At 33.2% G+C, this 20956-nt stretch overlaps 1 protein-coding gene across 1 annotated transcript in view; it reads right to left on the minus strand.

Moving 5' to 3' along the window:
* Positions 1-261: 261 nt before the first annotated feature.
* Positions 262-20956, minus strand: part of Mmrn1 (multimerin 1) — a 64987-nt gene continuing 44292 nt past the window's right edge. Inside the window, exons 7-9 of the mRNA XM_040293082.2 lie at positions 17825-19810; positions 2306-2458; positions 262-1090 (exon numbers count right to left, since the gene is read on the minus strand). Of these exons, the coding sequence (XP_040149016.2) occupies positions 669-1090; positions 2306-2458; positions 17825-19810 (2561 nt within the window). The 3' untranslated portion in view covers positions 262-668. The remainder of the gene's footprint in view (positions 1091-2305; positions 2459-17824; positions 19811-20956) is intronic.

Below are 20956 nucleotides of genomic sequence, written 5' to 3' on the forward strand. Positions count from 1 at the left end.
TTATAAAATGATTTTATTTTTTCTCACTATAGATGTTATATGAGGGAGGTAGATATATAATCCACTTATGTATCCTTAGAAATAGGTGGAAATATCCCATATGTATCAATTATTATTTTATCCATTAATTATAGGAAGGAAACAATAATTAAACTTATTTCATTTCATGCTTCTAACTATTCCAAATTGAGGATGAATGAACATTTAAATATATTAAATAGTTCACTTCAATAGTAAACAATAAAAAAATTTAAAAAGCACTTTTTGTCTTTTAGTAATTTGAGTTTATTAAATCAGGAAATGTTTGTTATATATTTATATACAGAGAATGTAACAAAAATCAAGGGTACCATTACTGCAAATATTGTATGCTTATCATTGTACAATACATTGAAATGACTTAAAATCAAGGAAAAAAGTAGGAATAGTTACTTGGGCTAACAAATGCTCTTCTGTGGGCCGCTATGTTCCTTTGGGAGCAAGAACACCTCCACAAGCAGGTATACTGAGATCATTTTGTGAAATAAACAAACATAGCTTTACTAAGTTTAGAAAGAAAGTTGGTTTTTGTTTAGTGTAGAAAATCCCAGGTAGATGAGATGTTCATACAAAGATAATAAAATCACTTACTGTTTCTCAGTGAAGTTGATAGTATCTTTCATACTAGCTTATGTACGATATAACAAGTAACCACTAAATGTGGTAACTGGGGGAAACTTGGCTGGAATTGTTCCTTTAACAAGTCGCAACCACACTTCCTGCCCATAATTTAATTCTAATAAGGCATCTCCAGTCAAAACTCTGTCACAGTGTATTTCACTGTTAATATTTTCAGCCTCAAATGCAAGCTTGTCTACTCCATCAACCACTAAAAATCCAGAGATATGAGCACTAAATGACTCAATGGTATATTTGAAAACATACACCCCAAGATATGGAATTCTGAATCTTCCAGTTCTTGGGTTATATGAAGCTCCATAATTGACATCCAGATTATTAAACAGGATAGGGCCAGGTGTCGTCATTCCATATGTATGAGATGCAAAGAAGGCCACCATTGGTGCATATCTATAAGATCCTTTGGAAAAATCTGTTACAGAAAAAAAAAAGGGCAAGAGTTAATTTTCATGTTTGTATCTTGTTTTGTTTTTTTTTTTTCTCATGTCATTATCATTTTATCTTAGTTACAAAAAGCCTTACAGAAGCAACTTTAACAATGGTTATGTTCCTGAATGTCTGCCTCTTCTCTTGACTGAATTACCCTAAAACATTTCGTTTTTTAGAGCCTCAGTTTCTCCATTTAGATCAGCATAGAGGAAAATAATATTTGTTATCTTCCTCATACAAATGCCTCAAAGTTTAATTTGCATATTTCTTTGATCTCCCCAGAGATAAAGGAATTCAAAGCACTCTATGATTATTATGGTATGCCAGAATGTTTTAAAGTCCCTTGCAAGAATTGAAGCTGACATCAAGTAGAAACAATTTTTCCAGCACCTTGTCAAACTGTTTCTAGAGGCTAAAACAGAAACTAAATGAAGTCATATTCACTATAGGGAAGTAGACAAAAGAAATTTTCTGTGTAATTAATGCCAAACGCACATACAAAGGCTCAGTTAGAAAATAGGCTAAAAAATTTACTTTTCAATATGCAGCATATTTAAATAAAGCCCTATTTGAAATGGTTTTTTTTGCTTCTATTAAAGATAACATAATTTGAATGCTGTACATATTTTCTTGTATTAAACCAGAAATGTACTATTAAAGTAAATGTAAAGCAACCAATACTTATCAAATGACATGATGAAAGAGGCATCTTGTTTTCTTCCATACATTTGAGCATGTTCTAATAATCCCCATGTCATCAAAATGGCAGCTAGCTCAACTCTCATGGAAAACATACTGCCAAGCTGATGTTGAAGCTTCATTTAAATGACCATATCTGACATGACTCAAAGGTGTTTCTTTAACAACTTGTTCGAGGAGAGTTTATACCTGTCAGATATGTACATCTGCATTTTCTCTTAATACGCACTAAGAAAAACTGATGGGGGTAGAACTTTCAATACAATGCCTCTAGAATACCAACATAAAAATGTCAAAAAGTTCCTGCAAATATAAATTTTCCTGACATAAAGACATTCTATTTGTAAATCAGGTACGTTATTCAATAAGTTTCCGACAGAAAAGTAATTAATCCTCACGTGGATCCAGAATAGATCGACTTAATATCCGTTTGCAAATATTTTCAGAATATGTTTCCGTATCTGACATTGAGCAAATCTAAGGATGCAGACTCTTTTACCTGGAGTTAAAGCATTTTCTTGCATCAGCTTGATAGTGCAGTTATCACCAGTGAAAGGGTGCCGGCAGGCGCAGGTATAGCTCGTTCTCCCACTTATACACGTGCCCCCATTCTGGCATGGGAATCTGCTACAGCCTGAATACTCCTCTGTGACTGAAAAAGAATCATGATAAAGGAGAATAAAGTGACTCTATTTTCCTGTTCATCTCAAATCACAGTTTGCAAAAGAATAGGCAAAACGCTGAATTTGCAATTTAAAAACCAGGTTCCTAGGCACAGATCTCCTGCCAATGTAATAATGGGACTCCATGCAAATCACTTAGCTCTGACCTCTTTCTTCCTTTTTGTGAAGTAGGAATGATCCTTTTATCTATTGCATTTACTTGTGTGAAAATGCTAAGATTTTGATCAACTGTGATAGAGAGTTCTATTACCTAGACAGATCATTTATAATTGGAACTGGTATGGAATAAAGGTAATGGTGCAAATCACTGAAGAAGAAAAATATCTGCTCAATACATAATATTAGGATTATTGGATAATGATAAAAATGCAAATTCTACGTGTACAAAAATACTATATTTTTGTTTAAAAAAACCGCTTTGATTATATTACAATCAAATAAAGGAGAGTATCTTTATAAGGTTTTTTAAATTCTAGAAAACTCTTTCAAAACAAAACAAAAAAAAACAGATGCTATAAGAAAAAATTTCCACATTTGATTATGAAAGAATTAAAACTAATTTTAAATGAAAGTTGTTAAATTAAATGTTCAATGATAAGGGGAAAATTAAGAGACAATATTTTAATAGACATAATCTAATGACTAATATCTAATAACATATGACAAGCTCTGATGAATCTAAATGAAATAGAACACAGTTCCCTGAAAAATAAAGTGAAAAATGAGCGAATGATATGAGCAGATAAGTCACTGCACAAAAACTGCAAAATTTTACCAAAAGTTTTAAAACACATTCAATTTGCTACTAATCAAGTAATAATAAAATTTACCATGGTAATATTATTTCATATTTTAAAAGAGAAAATATGAAACTTCTTATACAACATTGGTTTTGAGCTTAAATGATTTGACATTTTTAATAGAACAATTTGACCATATTGACTTTGAGCCAGAAATTTCTCCTGGCAGAAAGAGATCTACTTGTCTATGTATATAAAGATAATTTTAAAAAGGTGTTCTTTATGGCGTCATTTTCATTAGTGAAAAATTTAAAGACAACTAAATAAGCAGTAATTCAGAACTCATTAAATGAATTGTGACATATGTCCACTAAGATATATTACATAGCAGTTAAAGAATGAGGTAGATCCCCCAACACATTTGGTTTACCAACATCAGCAAATTACCATTTGTATTTTGCACATAGACTAATTCCCTTTATTTATAAAGCTTCAAATTATAAATATGGTTAGAGCATAATACATGATATATAATTAAGTAAATGCTGGGAAAATGCTGGAAGAATCATTACCCTTCTTGCCATATTTACACTACACCACCACCTTGTGGCAACAATGTAAATAAGTTTACAATTCACTCATTTCAAATTATGTGTTTCTTGATGTTTTTTTAAATTGGGGATTATTTTCTTTGATTTTTTTCATGAAGTGAGATATATAAACATTTTTAATACATTTTGTTTCCTATCTGCTTATATTAAATTCTTATAAAATGTATTCAAACTATATTCTTATATTATTAAGATTTTTTTGCAAAGAAAATATAATATGCAACTAGAAACTAAATTTGAATTATATTGATGTATTCTCTGCAATGGTCTATAAACTACTTCCCTCATCAAGAAGAGTGTAGCTGACCCTGATGATGCACATCCTTTAATCCCAGTAACTCAGGAGGCTGAGGCAGGAAGATCCCAAGTTTGAGGCCAGCCTCAGCAATTTAGTGAGGTCTTAAGCAACTTAGGGACATTTTGTCTCAAAATAAAAGATAAGAAAATGGGGTTTTGGCTATTGAGCCACAGTGTAAAGCACCTGGGTTCAATCCCCAGTACCCCAAAAGCATAAACTGGGTGTGGAGATGTATACTTCTAATCCCAACTACTGGGAAGGCTGAGGCAGGAAGATCACAAATTTGAGGCCAGCCTGAGCAACTTGGTGAGTTTCTCTCTCAAAATACATTATCAAGATCTGGGGATGTACATCTGGACAGAGTGCTTGACTAGCATCCATAGGACGCTGGGTTCTATCTCCAGTATGTGATGAAAATTAAAAAAAAAAAAAAAAAAGAAAAAGAAAAAAAGGACAGGAATATATTTCGATTTATATAAACACATGGTATATAATACATTTTAACAAGTCTTTCAAGCTGACCTACATTTTTTGAATGCCATTTCTCTACCATGTGACTAGGTCATTAAAACACTCTCATTTGCTGTGAGCTATAATTCTAGAACTTAGTCCATTACTTGCTGGTTCTCAAAACATCAGTGATTCTCCATTACCTGTAGAAATGTGAGTTCTTTTTTTTTTTTAAACCCTTAATGTTTATTTTTTATTATTATTAGTTGTTCAAAACATTACAAAGCTCTTGACATATCATGTTTCATACATTTGATTCAAGTGGATTATGAACTCCCATTTTTTCTTCACAGCAAAGCACTGCTCCATTTGTTGTTAAATTCTCTGAATCTAGTACAATGACTGATTCAAAGGAGAGTGCTCAGTTATGTGATTCACAGGGAAGGGATCAACTGTGCAGTAGGATTGGGGAAACACTGTAGTTATGCAATTTGATCAACTCTATAATTCTCATTTTCCCAGATGAGAAAAAGTTACTGTCCTCTGTAAACACAGCCTATTCATGAATGACCAAATCCGTTCTAGGGAGAATTCAAAAAACTAGAAACAATGCATTGCTTTGCATGGCTTTGCTACTCTGATTCTTCAGGTCAAAAGGTTTTGACTTCTATTTAATGTCCAGAATGAGTATTCTATTTTTCTCCTCTTTATGCTGCATTACCTCCTGGAATGGTGTCTTGCCTTTCTTTTCTTCTTTTAGCAATTCAGAGACTGGATGAGGGTCCTCTTTAGTCTGAGGGCCTGCATTTTCTCCTATTGATATAGTATCCCAAACTTCTCGAGAGCACAGTTTGCCTTCTCCCACATCTCTCTTGGTACCTACTGATCATCTGTAGGGAATGCCTCATTCGCCTGGCTGCACCTGCTTCTACTGCTGTTTTAAGTTACTTTCTTTGCCTTTCTTGCTATTTTATGTTATTGCTGTTCTGTAAATCCCAGCCAAAATAATCCACATTTTAGTTAAGCAATGCCCATGGCATTTTGTACTGGACTTACTATGCCAACAAAATCTAAGCAGTGCAGGCTTTGGCAATAATTGCTAAGTACCTTGCTAAAATGACTTTATATCTCTTGTCAATGCAAACTATGTATTAGGTGTTCATTATTTTTGCATCGGTATCATACTTTGTCATAACAAGTCTATGTTCTGATGTTATTGAAAGGCTCCAAAGTCCCATATTTATGTCATTCATTTAAACATACATTTACAATTATTACTGATAACAATTAAATTTGTTATACTTGAGTTATCATTTCTGTGCACAGACATGACTCATTGTTTTATTCGGTAAAGAAATGTTTTAGCCACTCCTCCCACCATTTTATCATCTCCAATTTTATGTTGCATTGTGTTAATCCAAATCATTGATAAAAATGTTTCACGAATCACTGTCAAGTACAGCACCTTATAAAAGACAAGTAAACTTTGTTGTCAGTGATTTGCCAACTGAAGTTGTCTGCAATATGTTACACAAATGGGATAGACATCACTACCCAAAGTACATGAATAAAGACATGAATTGGAGTCAATATATTTTATATACAACCAGAAATATAAAAAATTGTGCTGTATATGTGTAATAAGAGTTGTAATGCATTCCGCTTGCTAATCATTTTTTTAAAAAATTCAATAAAATAAAAAATAAAATTAAAAGAAAGAAAGAAATCGAGCCAAAGACTTGAACAGACCTGTATTTGAACAGAGGAAAAAAATTAGTTATAGATTGTATAGATTTTGTGCATCTTCTGATTCACATTTTCCATTTTATTGTTAAAATACTTAAAAGTGGTCAGATATCTTTATTAATATCTCCTGTACAGATTAATACTTAATAAGTATTTGTTCCTGAGATGATAACAAAAATTACAATCCAATAAAGCATCATTTCTGACATCTTTCCTCATTCCTGCTGCTAGAGTTAAGTAATTCTCTCAATTATTGCTTGATGCTCTGGATAAGTTTTCTCATTGAACTGATTATTATATGATACTCATAATAAGTATCATACTTACTGTTAGTTTGATAGTGTTTTTACTCATGTGTTCTTCATCCAATTGAGTGTGAGCTTTTTTGAGGTCAGAGCTTACCTCTATTTCTTAAATAGGACCTTAATATTCAATTTACTCCTACTCTCAAATTCATAAATGTTCATGTTAAATTTGAACAGATTGGAGAGCTCTTTACATTCTCAAAGCACCCTGCCGTGGCTAACATTTGTCATATTTTTATTGTAAGTACCTGCTGTCACTACTGATTATCACAAAACTTTCATATAGAAAGTTTTAAAGGCTTTTTAAAGAAGAATAAACAAGTTAACAAAAGATAGAGTAGATGACCACACTTTACCCGACTCTATCCCTTCTTTACAGTTTCTCAAAATCACAGAATTTGCTGCTGTATCATAGATATGTTTTTGTAGAGACATGGAATTATCTCAAGAAAACTCAGGCACAACTTCCCTCCTTCCTGGGGTTTCAGTAACTTCTTAAACCCTATCCAGTCCATTTAATTTCTTTGATGGAGAAAAGTGCAATTAGTTGAACAGTTCTACCAACTCAGCATTCTACTATTTTGTGCAAGTAGCATGACAAATCTTTCACTATTCATTTCCCTGCTTTGAGTATGACTAGAATTCCTTTCCCATTGTCTTGGAATATTTCATCAATCACTATTTGTTCTGGCCTTTGCTTTCTGGACCTTAATATGTACTCTAGTTGTACTTTCCCCTTAATCCTACTTTCAAATTCATAAATGTTGATGTTAAATTTGAACAGATTGGAGAGCTCTTTACATTCTCAAAGCACTCTGCCATGGCTAACATTTGTCAGATTCTTATTGTAAGTACCTGCTTAATGTCTGAGCTCCATGAGGAGAGGGACTGTGTTGAATTGACACTGTATGCACTGAGCCTTTCTCAGGGCTTGTTCAGAACTTACTCAACAGGGAGTACATGAACAAATGAAAGAACACTCTGTGCTGCTCTTCTACTTAATCCTCATTTATTTTATATATAACTTAATATTTATAATTTTTGAAATATACATATATGCTAGATAATATATTGTAATTTATTATTTTACTTTGCTTAATGTTTCACTTTTTTTCTTACTCATAGTTTGGCATGAAGATCTTACTTTTTAATTTTTCATTTGAACAATAACGTATGTAGCAAAGGGCACCTAACTCTGAAATGAGTTATCAACAGATCAGTGAGAAGACCTGTCCTTTTGCCTCTGGAGGAAAGCATTATACAAACCACTACATAACAACTCTGCTCCTAGGTAATGCAACCTCATAGCATTACCACTTTTCTTTATGTTTCATACTGATTCCAATCAATGCTTTCTAAAATACTTCAACTCTAATATTTGTGAATACATTCTTAGCATTCAGTGTTATTCTGCCTCCTTACTTATCAAAATTGTTTCTATCAAATAAGATTTATTCTTCTATTACTCTAGAAATAGTTCATATTCTCCTTTCCAACAACTCCTACAAATGAAAATATTTATGTTCATATTAAATATTCAAATTTATTGATCTAAATACTCATATTTTCTTCATTGATGTATAAATGATTGGAAATGTTATTTCCAATCATTTTTATTGCCTTTACTTCAAATACCCAGCTTTTATTTTTGTTCTTTTTATTTGACATCTGCTGTTCTTGACATTGTTTCCTGGGATTTTTTTCTCAACCATTCAAATGTCACTTTAAAGCACATTTAATCCTATCAGCAATTTTTACCAAATATATTAACCCTGTCCCAGAAGATTTAACCTTTATCATTAAACAATCATCATGTGATCTTAAGCCATAAACTAGAAAATTAAATGTTTTATTTGACATTATCAACTGCTTTCTCATTTTTCTTCAGAGTCACAAACCCACAATCAAAAGCATTAAAAATGCTCTCAGGTAAATGCATGAATATATTTTTTAACATCATCAGTCATTAATAAAATGCAAAATAAGGTCACAAGGAAATATAGCTGCACCCTTATTAAAATGATAAACTAAAAGATATTGACAATTTCAAGTTCTGGCAAGAATACATAGCAAGTTGAATTCTCTCATATATTATTGATAGAAATACTAAGTGACTTGTCATTCCTTATAAAGTTAAGTGTGGGTTTATCTTATAACCAAGCTTTGTTACCCTATTTTTTAACTCAAGAGAAATCAAAACTTATGTTCATACAAAAAACTTGTATGTGAATGTTTATTGCATCTTTATTCATAAATACCCTCAACTAGAATCATCCAAAATATCCCTCAACAGGACAGCAGATAAACTGTAGTACAAGGTTACAATGGAATACATGCAGCACTGTGGGTAATCTCAAACCTACTACACTAAGTGGAAGATGTTAGACTCACAAGTCTACAGACACTGTGTTGTTTCATTTATTAGATATTCTGGAAATGGGAAAAATGTGTAGAAAGAAAACAATTATCAGTGTCTGGGAGTGATGTGTAATCTGCCTACAAAGGTGTATGGGACACGATGAAATACTATTCAGCATTAAAAGAGAATAAAATCATGGCATTTGCAGGTAAACACATGGAGTTGGATAATATAATGCTAACTGAAGTTAGCCAATTCCCCCCACACACACACAAAAAAAAAACAATTGCAGAATGTTTTCTTTGATATAAGGATGTTGATTCATAATGGGGTTTGAGGTGGGCAGCATGGGAGGATTAGAAAAACTCTATAGATAGAACAAAGGGGAGGGAGGGAGAGAGAGGGGAAATTCAAATCAAAAATACTCTTAAGATTTTTATCTTGCGCTAGTCAGAATGGCAGCTATTAAAAATACAAACAACAATAAGTGTTGGCAGGGGTGTGGGAAAAAAAGATACATTCATATATTGCCGATGGGACTACAAATTAGTGCAGTCAATATGGAAAGCAGTATAAAGATTCCTTGGAAAACTTGGAATGGAACCACCATTTGATCCAGCTATCCCACTCCTAGGTCTATACCCAAGGGACTTAAAATCAGCATATTACAGTGACATAGCTGCATCAATGTTTATAGCAACACAATTCACAATAGCTAAATTGTGGAACCAGCCTAGATGCCCTTAATTAGATAAATGAATAAAGAAATTGTGGTATATATACATAATGGACTATTACTCAGCATTTTACTCAGAATATTACTCAGCAAGAGAATAAAATCACAACATTTGCAGGTAAATGGATGGAGTTGGAGAATATCATACTTAGTGAAGTAAGCCAATCCCCAAAACAAAGGCCAAATGTTTTTTCTGATATGTGAATGCTGATCCTTCATGGGGGCGGGAGGAGCATGGGAAGAATGAGGAACTTTAGATAGGGCAAAGGGGAGAAACAAAGCTCTGTAGAGGAACCTTTCACTCTCAACTTCTTCTCTTCTTTCTTTCTTTCTTTTTTTTTTTTTTTTTTTTTGTGTGTGTGTATTGGGAGGGTATTGTGCTGAACCCAGAGGTGCTCTACCATTGAGTTACATACACAGCCCTTTTTATTTTTTATTTCCAGACAAGGTCTTGCTAAATTTCTGAGGCTAGCCTTGAATTTGTTATCCTTTTGCCTTAGCCTCCAGCATCACTCTGATTACAGGTATGCACTATGGAGCTCAGTACTATCAACATTTTCTAGAGCAAAATTACAAGGATTTTTGAGCCAGATCCTTGCTATTTCATTCTATTATCATTTCCTTAAAGAGAAATACATACAGCACTATGTATTGCTTACAGAGTTCACTATTTTTTCCAACAAATGAAGCCAATCTTACCGTCTAATTTAATAATGTTACCTACTTCCAATATACCCAAACACATTCTATAATACTCTGATTTCTCTTACTTTTCTCTGCATTTCTTTCATGCATAGCATCTGTCAATTTTAGCATAACATTTGTCCACTTATTTATTGTGGATTTGTTTCCTCTCTCTATCCTTGATAGAATGTGAACTCTAGGAGATCAAAATTTTAAAAAAATATATATTGTGGTATATTCAAGGCATGAAAAATAGTACCTGATTCCATCTGGCACTTAAATAATTGTTGAATTGAAATGGACAATTATGATTGCTATAATTTTCAAATATAAATAATTCTAAAGATAAATTATTTCAATCCCAAGCCAAAAATAACTTAAATATGAGGTTTCTTCTTAATGACACAAATCTTTGATTTTATTTTTCTTATTTATTTATTTGTGCATTAGTTTTAAAACAATACTATGCACTAATGTGACACACTTTAAAAAAATTACTGCACCTCTATTGCATCTTCAATCTAGTAAGGTGTTTTACAAAACTTTTCTTGGATTAAATCTGCAGTTTGATATTTTTCAAGCAAATTTCTTGGGTTATAATAAATGTGCAATAATTTGTTAGCTGACAACAAATTCAATGAGTTTAATTTATGTTTAAAAGGTAGTTTTAATATTTGAAGGGTAGTTGTGAAGTCTTATTATTATTCAGAAAATTATTTGGGATATTGAATATTTTCTATAACTTCTAATTCACTGTGAAAGACCTGGAAATCAAAATTAGGTGTTAATATTCATATATTAACTTATTTGCTTATTCTCTTATCTCTGTTCCTCCCCAATATTCTCTCTTGACTTTTCTCTCTTTCCAGCTATCCTTTAAAGGTTATTGTTGCCCTAACTCTGATCCTGTTTCCAGTCCCAAGGTCAGATAGGTTTTCCCTTGGTTTATCTCACCAAGCCCAAAGTTTTCCAACATGGTTCTTGTGCTGCGGTCTCTTAAAATTAAATCTCCAAACAAATTACGGTTTTATCACTTGCTTAAAATTATAAAAGATTTCTAGCAGGATTGTTAATTAACCATGGTATGATAATCAACACAACATGAAATAATACTATTGTGCACAATTTAAAATGAATAATGCAGTTAATGACCAATAGAAAAACATCTATTCATTATATCCAACTTACAGATCACTTAATAATCAAATTTAGTCTCAAATCTTTGATGTCCTTTTAAATTTAATTTAGAAAATGACTCCTATGATTCTTGCTTAGTTAGGAAAAACCCAAACATAAGCAGCAACTACGTAAACAGAACCTGACATTCTGCTACATTTTGCTATTAATGTTAAGCTAAATATTAGAAATTTTGGATCAGAAAATATCCACCCCATGCATGGGAATCTGACTGTTCACCTGAGATATGCTGGTTATTTTATTGTAAGACAAGGTGCAAGAAAGGGTTGCTAATTGTGTCAGACTTCTCTCTTCACCTGTGATCATCTTTCCATATGAAGGGAAATCACATAGAAAGCTGGGAAAGTATTTTTCTTCTCCCAGGGAGCCATGGACAACAAGTAGTTTATTTAATATTCTCTTCAACACTGATGATTTAATAACAGAAACTGGGGTAGCCATCCCCAGGCCTGCTGACCAATTCTTTCTTTAAATGTTATTTTATTTATTTTTATGTGTTGCTGAGGATGGAACCACAGTGCCTCACAGTGAGAGGCAAGCACTGTACCCCTGAACCACAACCCCAGACCCTCTGTTGACCAATTCTGACACAAAAATATCTTTAAGATCATGTACAGAAAAAAGTTAATCTAGCAAGCCTGAGAATTTTTTCTTTGAAAGGCCCACTTGCAAGGTTTTGCATTTGGTTGGGATGTGAGAACTTGACTTCACTCTCTAATAGGAATGAATCATTCATTCACCTTGTACAGACTCATTATATGAGCAGTGTGCTTTATGCTGAACATCTGCTTTCCTTTAGAGAACATGGAGTTTTGGTATGTGCTTTGCCAACAGTGCCTAAATGACAAGGTCAACCAAACCCTTGGGTGTTGAATACCTGATGCACTTCTCTGGGAAGAAACATAGCATACATGTTGCTACATTTTTTTTTTTCTGAATGGAAAAAAGAGCTCACAGATTTGTTCCTTATCATGGAAAGGAAAGCATATAAAGAAGTTATGCATGGATTTCTCAATTCTGCCTAAATCTTTTTTCCTAGTTGGTCCTATTGTGTATCATATTACCATAATAAACCTTAGCTATGTACACAACTATATGCCAAGTTCTATGAGGGCTTGTGGAGAATCAATAAAGTGGGCATGATTTGGGAGGGGGGGCTTCTAATAGGTCAGAAATTCTAAATTCAAGTAAATGCTCTTTAAAATTTAACCACTTTTTACTCAAGTCAATTTATTTGATAACATGAGGTATATTGGAAAAAAATATTTTTTAATGTAGAAAAATTCTATGAAAAGAAGACCCCTTGGAAGAGATCATTCTTAAAACATTCTGGAGGTATTTTTTTTTCCGTGTTTACCAATGCACATGTCTTTGTGCAGTTAAGATTTTATATTTTGTATTTTATTCTTTGTGATTTATCATTACAGAGCAAGCTTAAGCTAAAGTATAAGTATATGCTGGATTTAAAACACAGTGATAGAGCCAGGGTTGTGGCTCAGTGATAGTGTGCTTGCCTAGCATGTGTAAGGCACTGGGTTAGAGTCCCAGCACCATATAAAAAAACTAACTAAATAAAATAAAGGTATTGTGTCCATCTACAGTTAATTTTTTGTTTAAAAAGTGAAATAAAAATAGAGAATGATGCTATGCCATGAGTCTGTCAATTGTGTTGATGCATAGCAATAATTACAGATGAAATATTAAACAAAATATTGAGAAAATACATCATTACAAATAGCTAAGAAGGAGCTGGGGTTGTGACTCAATGGTAGAATGCTCACCTAGCATGTGCGAGGCACTCAGTACCACATTAAAATAAATGTATTGTGTACAACTAGAACTATCGAACAATAGTTTCAAGTGAGTTATGAACTCCCATTTTTACCCCAAATACAGATTGCAGAATCACATAGGTTACACATTCACATTTTTACATAATGCCATACTAGTGACTGATGTATTCTGCTACCTTTCCTATCCTCTACTATCCCCCTCCCCCCCCATCTTCTCTTTCTATCCCATCTACTGTAATTCATTTCTCTCCTTATTTTTCTTCCAATTCCCCTCACAACCTCTTTTATGTAGTTTTTTATAACAATGAGGGTCTCTTTCCATTTCCATGCAATTCCCCTTTTCTCTCTCTTTTCCTCCCATCTCGTGCCTCTGTTTAATGTCAAGAGCTTTGTAATGTTGTGAACAACCAATAAAAAAAAATAGTTAAGAAAATTATATACATCACAGCTAAATAATATCCTATATGCAGATTATTTTCTTGATCTGGAAAATACATTTGTAAGGTGGGTATGTTATTCTTATTTTATACTTGAGGAAATAATGCTGAGAAAAATGTATGACTTTTTTCAAATAAATATGATAAAACTTGGACCCTAATTTCCTGACTCCCAATTGTCAGTGCTCATTAGTCATTAAAACTGCTTCTACTAAGAGTCACAAACCTTAGAAATGGTTTTAGAGTATTAAAAACACAGTTGCGTATGTAATAGGTTCATTTTTCTCCCTTTTTAAAATTGCTTATATTCACAACAATGATTTTTTTAAAGTTGTATACTACTAAATATTTTATAGAAAGCAATCCTTCTTAGGAGTACTGGGATCATTATGAATAGGAGAAATAAAAAAACACTCTTGATGTCTAGTAGAATATTGTTTAGCAACAAGACAAATATCAAGGATAGCTAAAGTGTTACATATCAGGGAGATAGTTAATAAAAAGTGAATGAATGAGCCACAAGCCTGAGTGCCCATGCTCCACAGTGGACTGAGAAATGATGCCGAGGCAGGATTTAGCTGTCCTTTGGAAGGGCAAGCAGCCAGACTCTCTCTGTAGAGACCAGTCTGCCAATTGCTGTACAAACAAATCTTCACAAATGAAATAAAAAACCTCTTGATGTCTATTGGAATATTGTTTAGAAACAAGACAAATATTTAGCAATTGAATCAGAACAGCTTATCAGCACTGGCCTACTAGGAATCAGAATTAGCATAACTGAATGTAAGCATGGTTTGAAAAGGAAGTGCTGAGGATGAGTACCCTGAACTTTGTTGCCATTCTCCTACATCTGGTAAAGAAAAATCCTGATTTAGTCAGCTCTTCTGTTGCTTTACCAAAAGTCCCATTGAGAACAATGTAGAAGAGGAAAAATTGGAAAATATTGGAGCTTAGTTTCAAAAGTTTAGTCGGTGACCAGCCAATTCCATAGTCTGGGCTCCAGGTGAGGCAGAACACATGATGGAAGGCATGATGGAGGAAAGCATCTCAGGATGTGACAACAGGAAGCAGAGAGAGCTCCACTTACCAGGAACAAAATATTTACTCCAAATGCACACCTTTAGTGACCTAACTCCTCCAGCCACACTCCACTGCTGACAGTTAAGTTATACCTCTCAAAATCGAATCATTTCACCTCCAAAAAGTCAACTGAGCTTTTGGAGGACACCTCCTACATAAACCACTGGCCATAAAAAAAAAAAAAAAAAAACCTGAAAATAGTACCTTTACTTCCTCAGCATCAACACACAAAAAGTTATCAGGATTTGAATTCCCAAGAAAGGAAATTCCCTGAGAATATCAACTGTAGTCATTATGGAATATTCAGATATGGTGAGACTTTGAAAAGTACATGATGCATGGGACAGAAGCAGAAGGAAGAGGAAAGCATGTGAAAAAACAAACAAATAAACAAACAAACAAACAACAAAAACAAACTAATGTAGTGGATGAGAACACAGCCCCGAGTCCAAGAGACCAAGAGCCACATACAAGGTAAATGATCCTCAGCAGGATGCTTAGGCTAATCTCTCTGCAGGTTAGTCTAGTCATCTTCAAAATGTGACTAACTCATATGTATTGGTAAAGGAAGGATATAGTATATAGTTAAATTTATACAGTGCCTTAGATGCAGTAAACATTAATAAACAGTATCCAATATCATACTGTTTAGACACCTGACCTCTAAACAAAATATTAAAAAGGACTGCAGATAAGGCTCAGTGGTTAAGTGACCCTGGGTTCAATCCCTAGTGCCAAAGAGAAAGAGATAGAAAGAGAACTTAGCCTGCATCCACTGCCTTTATCACCTTGCAGAAACCGTACTTATTCAGATTCCCAAATAATGCCACTAATTTTATGGACCCTAGGAGCATGGCCAATTTAATGGGCATGAAAACCCATACGATTGCTTGAAGGGGCCCGACACATTATGCCACCTGTCCCACATAAGGTGAATTTCCAACTTGCACATAGAATTAGGGCAATACACCTTTGTTGCCCTGGAATCATTATTGATATTTTTACAGAGATGTCAGTTTGGCCAGATAGTTCTATAAACATTCTGCTCTCAGTAAGTAAAGAAACAGGAAACAACTTAATCAAAACATTACTGGAAAAATATGAATCAAAACTGAATTATTCCCTTTTAGCCCATTAAACTCAATATTGAGTAAACCACTTTATATTTCAAAATGCATTCTTTATACTACTAAAGTTTCTAAGTTCTTTTATTCTATAAATTTTTTACTTCAGGTTATTTAAAATTTATGTTTACTATATAGATCCAGATAGTTTTTGGTTTAAAAAAAATGACATCACTTGCTTGATGTATGATCAAACATGCCACAGAATTTCACTGAAGCTCATATTGCAAATCCCACATGAAGACCAAGATAGTATGGTACTTTGGAAAAGAACAAATCATTATCATTCCTAAAATGGTTACTACAAGGACATCTTATATTGGGGTACTAAATTTCTTTGAGGACACATAACTCTAAACAGTTTATTCTGTATACCCATAGGGGTAAGATTAATCCTCCTAGTCAGACTAATTTGGGGTACTCATAAATAAATATACTAGTTAAACATTCACAAGAATTCATCCCAATAGTATTTTGTGATTTTTAACATTATCAAAACATTTGGAGATTAAATATGAAAATTCACTTTATGTTAAGATAATGAGCACTCTTTGCAATTAAAAAGCAATAAAATACAAAATTCATCCAAATGGGCATATAATTTAACAGCTTACTTATGTGAGAAAAACACAGCCATTTCTCTTAGTAAGAACAAGCAGCTATTCTCGTTGTGAAAATATTACTAGATATTACTCAGCTGGTGAACATTTAAAAAACACTTCTTTCTTACTATTAAGTTATTTATATTACCACACTGAATCCCTCTTTCCTCTCAACTCTGTGCTTTCTCCTGTGGTGCTAACAACATCTGTTAATGCCACCAACATCCTCTCATTACCCAAATCTAAAACTTCAGAGTATTCTAGGGTCTCCCTTCTCCAAATTCCATACATGGAGTCTGTGAATAGATGTTTATTTATTTATTTTTTTCAGTGATGCAGTCTGCAACACATTTCTCCTCGGCAAATTACCAGTTGCAATCCTCTCACTTCGAAGGAAGAAACTGAGACACCAGATAGGTGAATATTTTAATTAGTTACTCTTTTTTTCTGTTAATTATACATTCACTACATTTCTTGTCTCTGTTGCCTCTTTTTTAACTACCCCTTCCTTAGATATTACTCTTATTGATATTGCCAAAATTTATTCAGTAATGCTCTAATCAGTACCATAATGTCATTCTCTGCACTCATACTATTTGCTGCTGTTAGCTTCATGCTTCTGAATCTTACTACACAGAGCCCATTACCCCAAATTTCTACAGCTATCCCTCCACTGGCAAAATTGTACCTAAGTGGCTTAGCTTGGTACTTAATGACCTTCTGTGATCTACGCAACCCTAATTTCTAAACATATATCATAAAGCAGTCATTCAACAGATAATTACTGAGTTCTTATTACACATTTGATATTGTGTCCAGTAAAGCCAAAATGATTTTTTGATCTTGTTTACCAAATCACTGTGGAATACTTTTCTTTACTTATGCTGAAATGTATTGAATGGGAGAAAATTTAATTATTTTAAAATGATCATCAGATGATCAAATCATCAAATATCAGAAAATAATAAAAACATGTAGACAAATATGTACACTAGAAGTACATGTTTTGTTTTAATAGTTTACGTAGAATGAGATTCAAATAATCTATGATCTTCTAATACTTGACTATCCAGTCTCAAGGGAACACCTTTTATACTTGCTAGACTGTACAGACTGGCTAAATGTCATTTAACTAGAAAGAGAAATTAAAAGTTATTTTTAGAAATAGCTTACCAGGATACACAAGGTTGTCTGTGTTTCTTTGAGTCCGGCCTATGAGAACCGTCGTAAGATTTACTGTGGGTTTCTTAAGTGTGTTAGGTTTCTTCAGCAATTTTACTTGCTTCTGACACTTGACAACATTTGCCAGACCTTCAGACAACAATCGATCTATATACCAAGTTAAGTTAGATAGGGCAGCTTGAGTTTTTATTTCAATTATTGATTCCACAAATTCTGTCAGACCTTTCTGAGGAAGCTGATTTTGTGGCAGAGAACCTTTTATCCACTTAAGCACAGCAGCATTCTGTTCTGATGCGCTTGTTGAAGCATTACAACACACGATAAAAAATTCGTGCAGAGTTTTGTTAAGCAAAGAGAAATTAGTTGAAAGATGGATGGATTTGGCTTCCAGGGCCTTAAATCTGGAATTTAATACTTGTAGTTGAAGAGCTTGGTCTCTCTCATTTGCAGTCATACTGCCTTTTTTAAGTGAAATATAATAAGGAATGAGTGTCTGACTCACTTTAGATTCAATGCTTTGCAACCGAGTTTCAAAGTTTTTGTAAATCTTGGTGGCTGAGAGTATATTTTCTTCCAAATGACTCATGTTTTGCTGATATTTCATCACTTGGTAAATGGTTTCATTGAACATTTGATAAATATTTTGAAAGTTGAACTGATCTGCTTTTTCATCTTTAGGAATAGCTGCAAAGGCCTTGGCAACTTGCAAAACAAAATTATATCTCTGACTGTCATTGACCAAAATTTGAATAGAATCATTTAAACGTTGGAACTGAGGAATAAATCTCATAATGGTTTCCATGTTTCGGTTACATTTGTGGTGGACCTCAGGATTATACTTAATAGTACTTAAAGTTTCTTTTAGCACGTAGTTATCTTGAACAAAATCAATGGCATTATTTATAATAGTTGTCGTCTTATTCAGGCCATCTTCCATTTCAAAGGCAAATTCATGAATGCGTCTTTCTAAGGCATTTTCACGACTCTGTACTTCATTTCTCAGTAAATTGTGTCTTTTCGTAAGTTCTTTGATCAGAAAATGTAGACTGTTGACAGCACTTATCAGACTTTCCACCTTTTTCCTTGTAACTACTACTTCTTTGGGTTGCTCTAATGTCACTGTCTGTTTGAGTGATGGTCCCTGCTCAAGCAAGGGTTGAAGGATCTCCATGTCATATGTCAAATCGTTTAGTTGCTCACTCATTTTATCCATCTTGCTCTCCATTGGAAAGAGAACCTCAGCCAATGTTTGGTTTAACACATGTACACTCTCTTCTGTGTCTTTAAGTTGAAATTTAAAATCATTTCTGCACTTAGATAGCATGTCTTCGCATTCAACCCTGACAGATTCCTTCTCCATCCCCAAACTGATGGTGAGATTGTTAATCTTACTCTCTTGGATGTGCAACTCATCAAACATCTGCAACATCATCAAACCTTGCTTGTTTATCTTTTCATGTAGAATAGATACGTATTTAGTGACATTATTGCTGCTGGATTCAGCAGCTGTAGCATTCTTCTGGTCTGACACTTGTTCATTTGATAAAAGCTGCTCGTGTACTTCCTTCATTTTGGAAAGAGTTTTATTGAGGGATTCATAGTACAGAATGCCCCTTGAGTGTTCCTGTTCTAGAGCACCTTGTAAATGAGCCTGCTTTGCTTCTAGTTCTTTAATAGGCTTCTCACACGTAGAGGTCATTTCTTGTCTGATATTCACAATGTGATTCTTTAGATCTACTATATCAGTCAATGTGGGCCTGTTTTCTTGCATTAAAATAGACTTTTGTTGGACTGTTATTGAAACCACAGATGCATTAACTTGTTGAATTATATGCCTGGTGTTTTCAAGGTCCTCTGACAATCTCGACACAGTCTTGAAGAGCTGTGCGACAGTTTCTTGCATGTCATTTTGAAAGACTTTAAATTGTTCTCGTACTATGTCCTTTACTAGATCATTAATACTTTTGGATTTTAGACCTAAAGACAAAGATAACAAATAATAAAAAAATACATGATTTTAATTATTAGAGGCTAGATATATTTAAAAGGTAGATGTTTGAAACTATTAATAACATGAACTAGTGAAAATAATACTCTAATATATTTACTTACAACATTTTAAAAACTACGACTTATAGGAGGCAATCACCTTGTTGGTTGATGAACCTGATTGGAGAAATAAAGTGTAATGTAGAATATGCTAGAACTATAAATCTAAGGTTCTATGGACAAAAGACATGAAGGAAATACTGTTGGCTTCAGTAATAGACATTACTATGCAATAATCTGGGTCTAGTCCTGAATGAAAATAAATGGCTTTGATCTTTTTTGCCTTTGCAAATAATACCCATTGTTAGCTGATGACTGTGTTATTAGATTTCTGGTAATCAGGTTCAGAGCTTACGTTTTGAATTTATAAACACTATGAATCTGCTCTAGTAAAGAAATTTAATGAATTGAAGAAAAAGATGAATTCACATTCACAGGAGTCAACATGGTTTACAGCAACAATAAAAAAGTAAAATAAGAGGTTTGATGATAACAAAACAATTCAATTGTAAATTAAAACAAGAATTCAAGATATGCTTAATTTTCATAATATGACTTGCATTTTAACAGAAAGAGAGGAGGAAACTTCCTGCTAATGACTACATACTAGTGTCTCCAATATGAGAAAGCATAGACTAATTATGAACCAAGATTGTGGTAAGTTTGAAAAGTAGTATTAAGAAAGAAAGAGAAAATGAAAAGTATTATATAGATTATTATAAATGATATAATAGAAAATGAATATTTAAAACTGCAACAACATTCTGTTTCATTCAGAAACAAATATATATATTTGTTTTATATATATATAAACTGGGTTAAGGACATAATTAATCCCTTCTATTGAGTAGAGAATTTTATTATTATTGCCAAGTTTATTTCCTGTATTAGTTTTTTCCTGTGCCAGATTTTTTTTAAAGTAGGTTAATGGGTTACAAAAAGCTGTTTATGATAACCAAATTTTATAGTATCTAGCTATTTAGCAATGTAAATGTAAGATCTGTCCATTCAAATTCAAAAACACCAAAGGCCATACAACAAGATTCAAGCAACATAATACTTAGGATTTTCAAA

Source organism: Ictidomys tridecemlineatus, chromosome 9, assembly GCF_052094955.1.
Source record: "Ictidomys tridecemlineatus isolate mIctTri1 chromosome 9, mIctTri1.hap1, whole genome shotgun sequence".
NCBI classification, from domain to species: Eukaryota; Metazoa; Chordata; class Mammalia; order Rodentia; family Sciuridae; genus Ictidomys; species Ictidomys tridecemlineatus.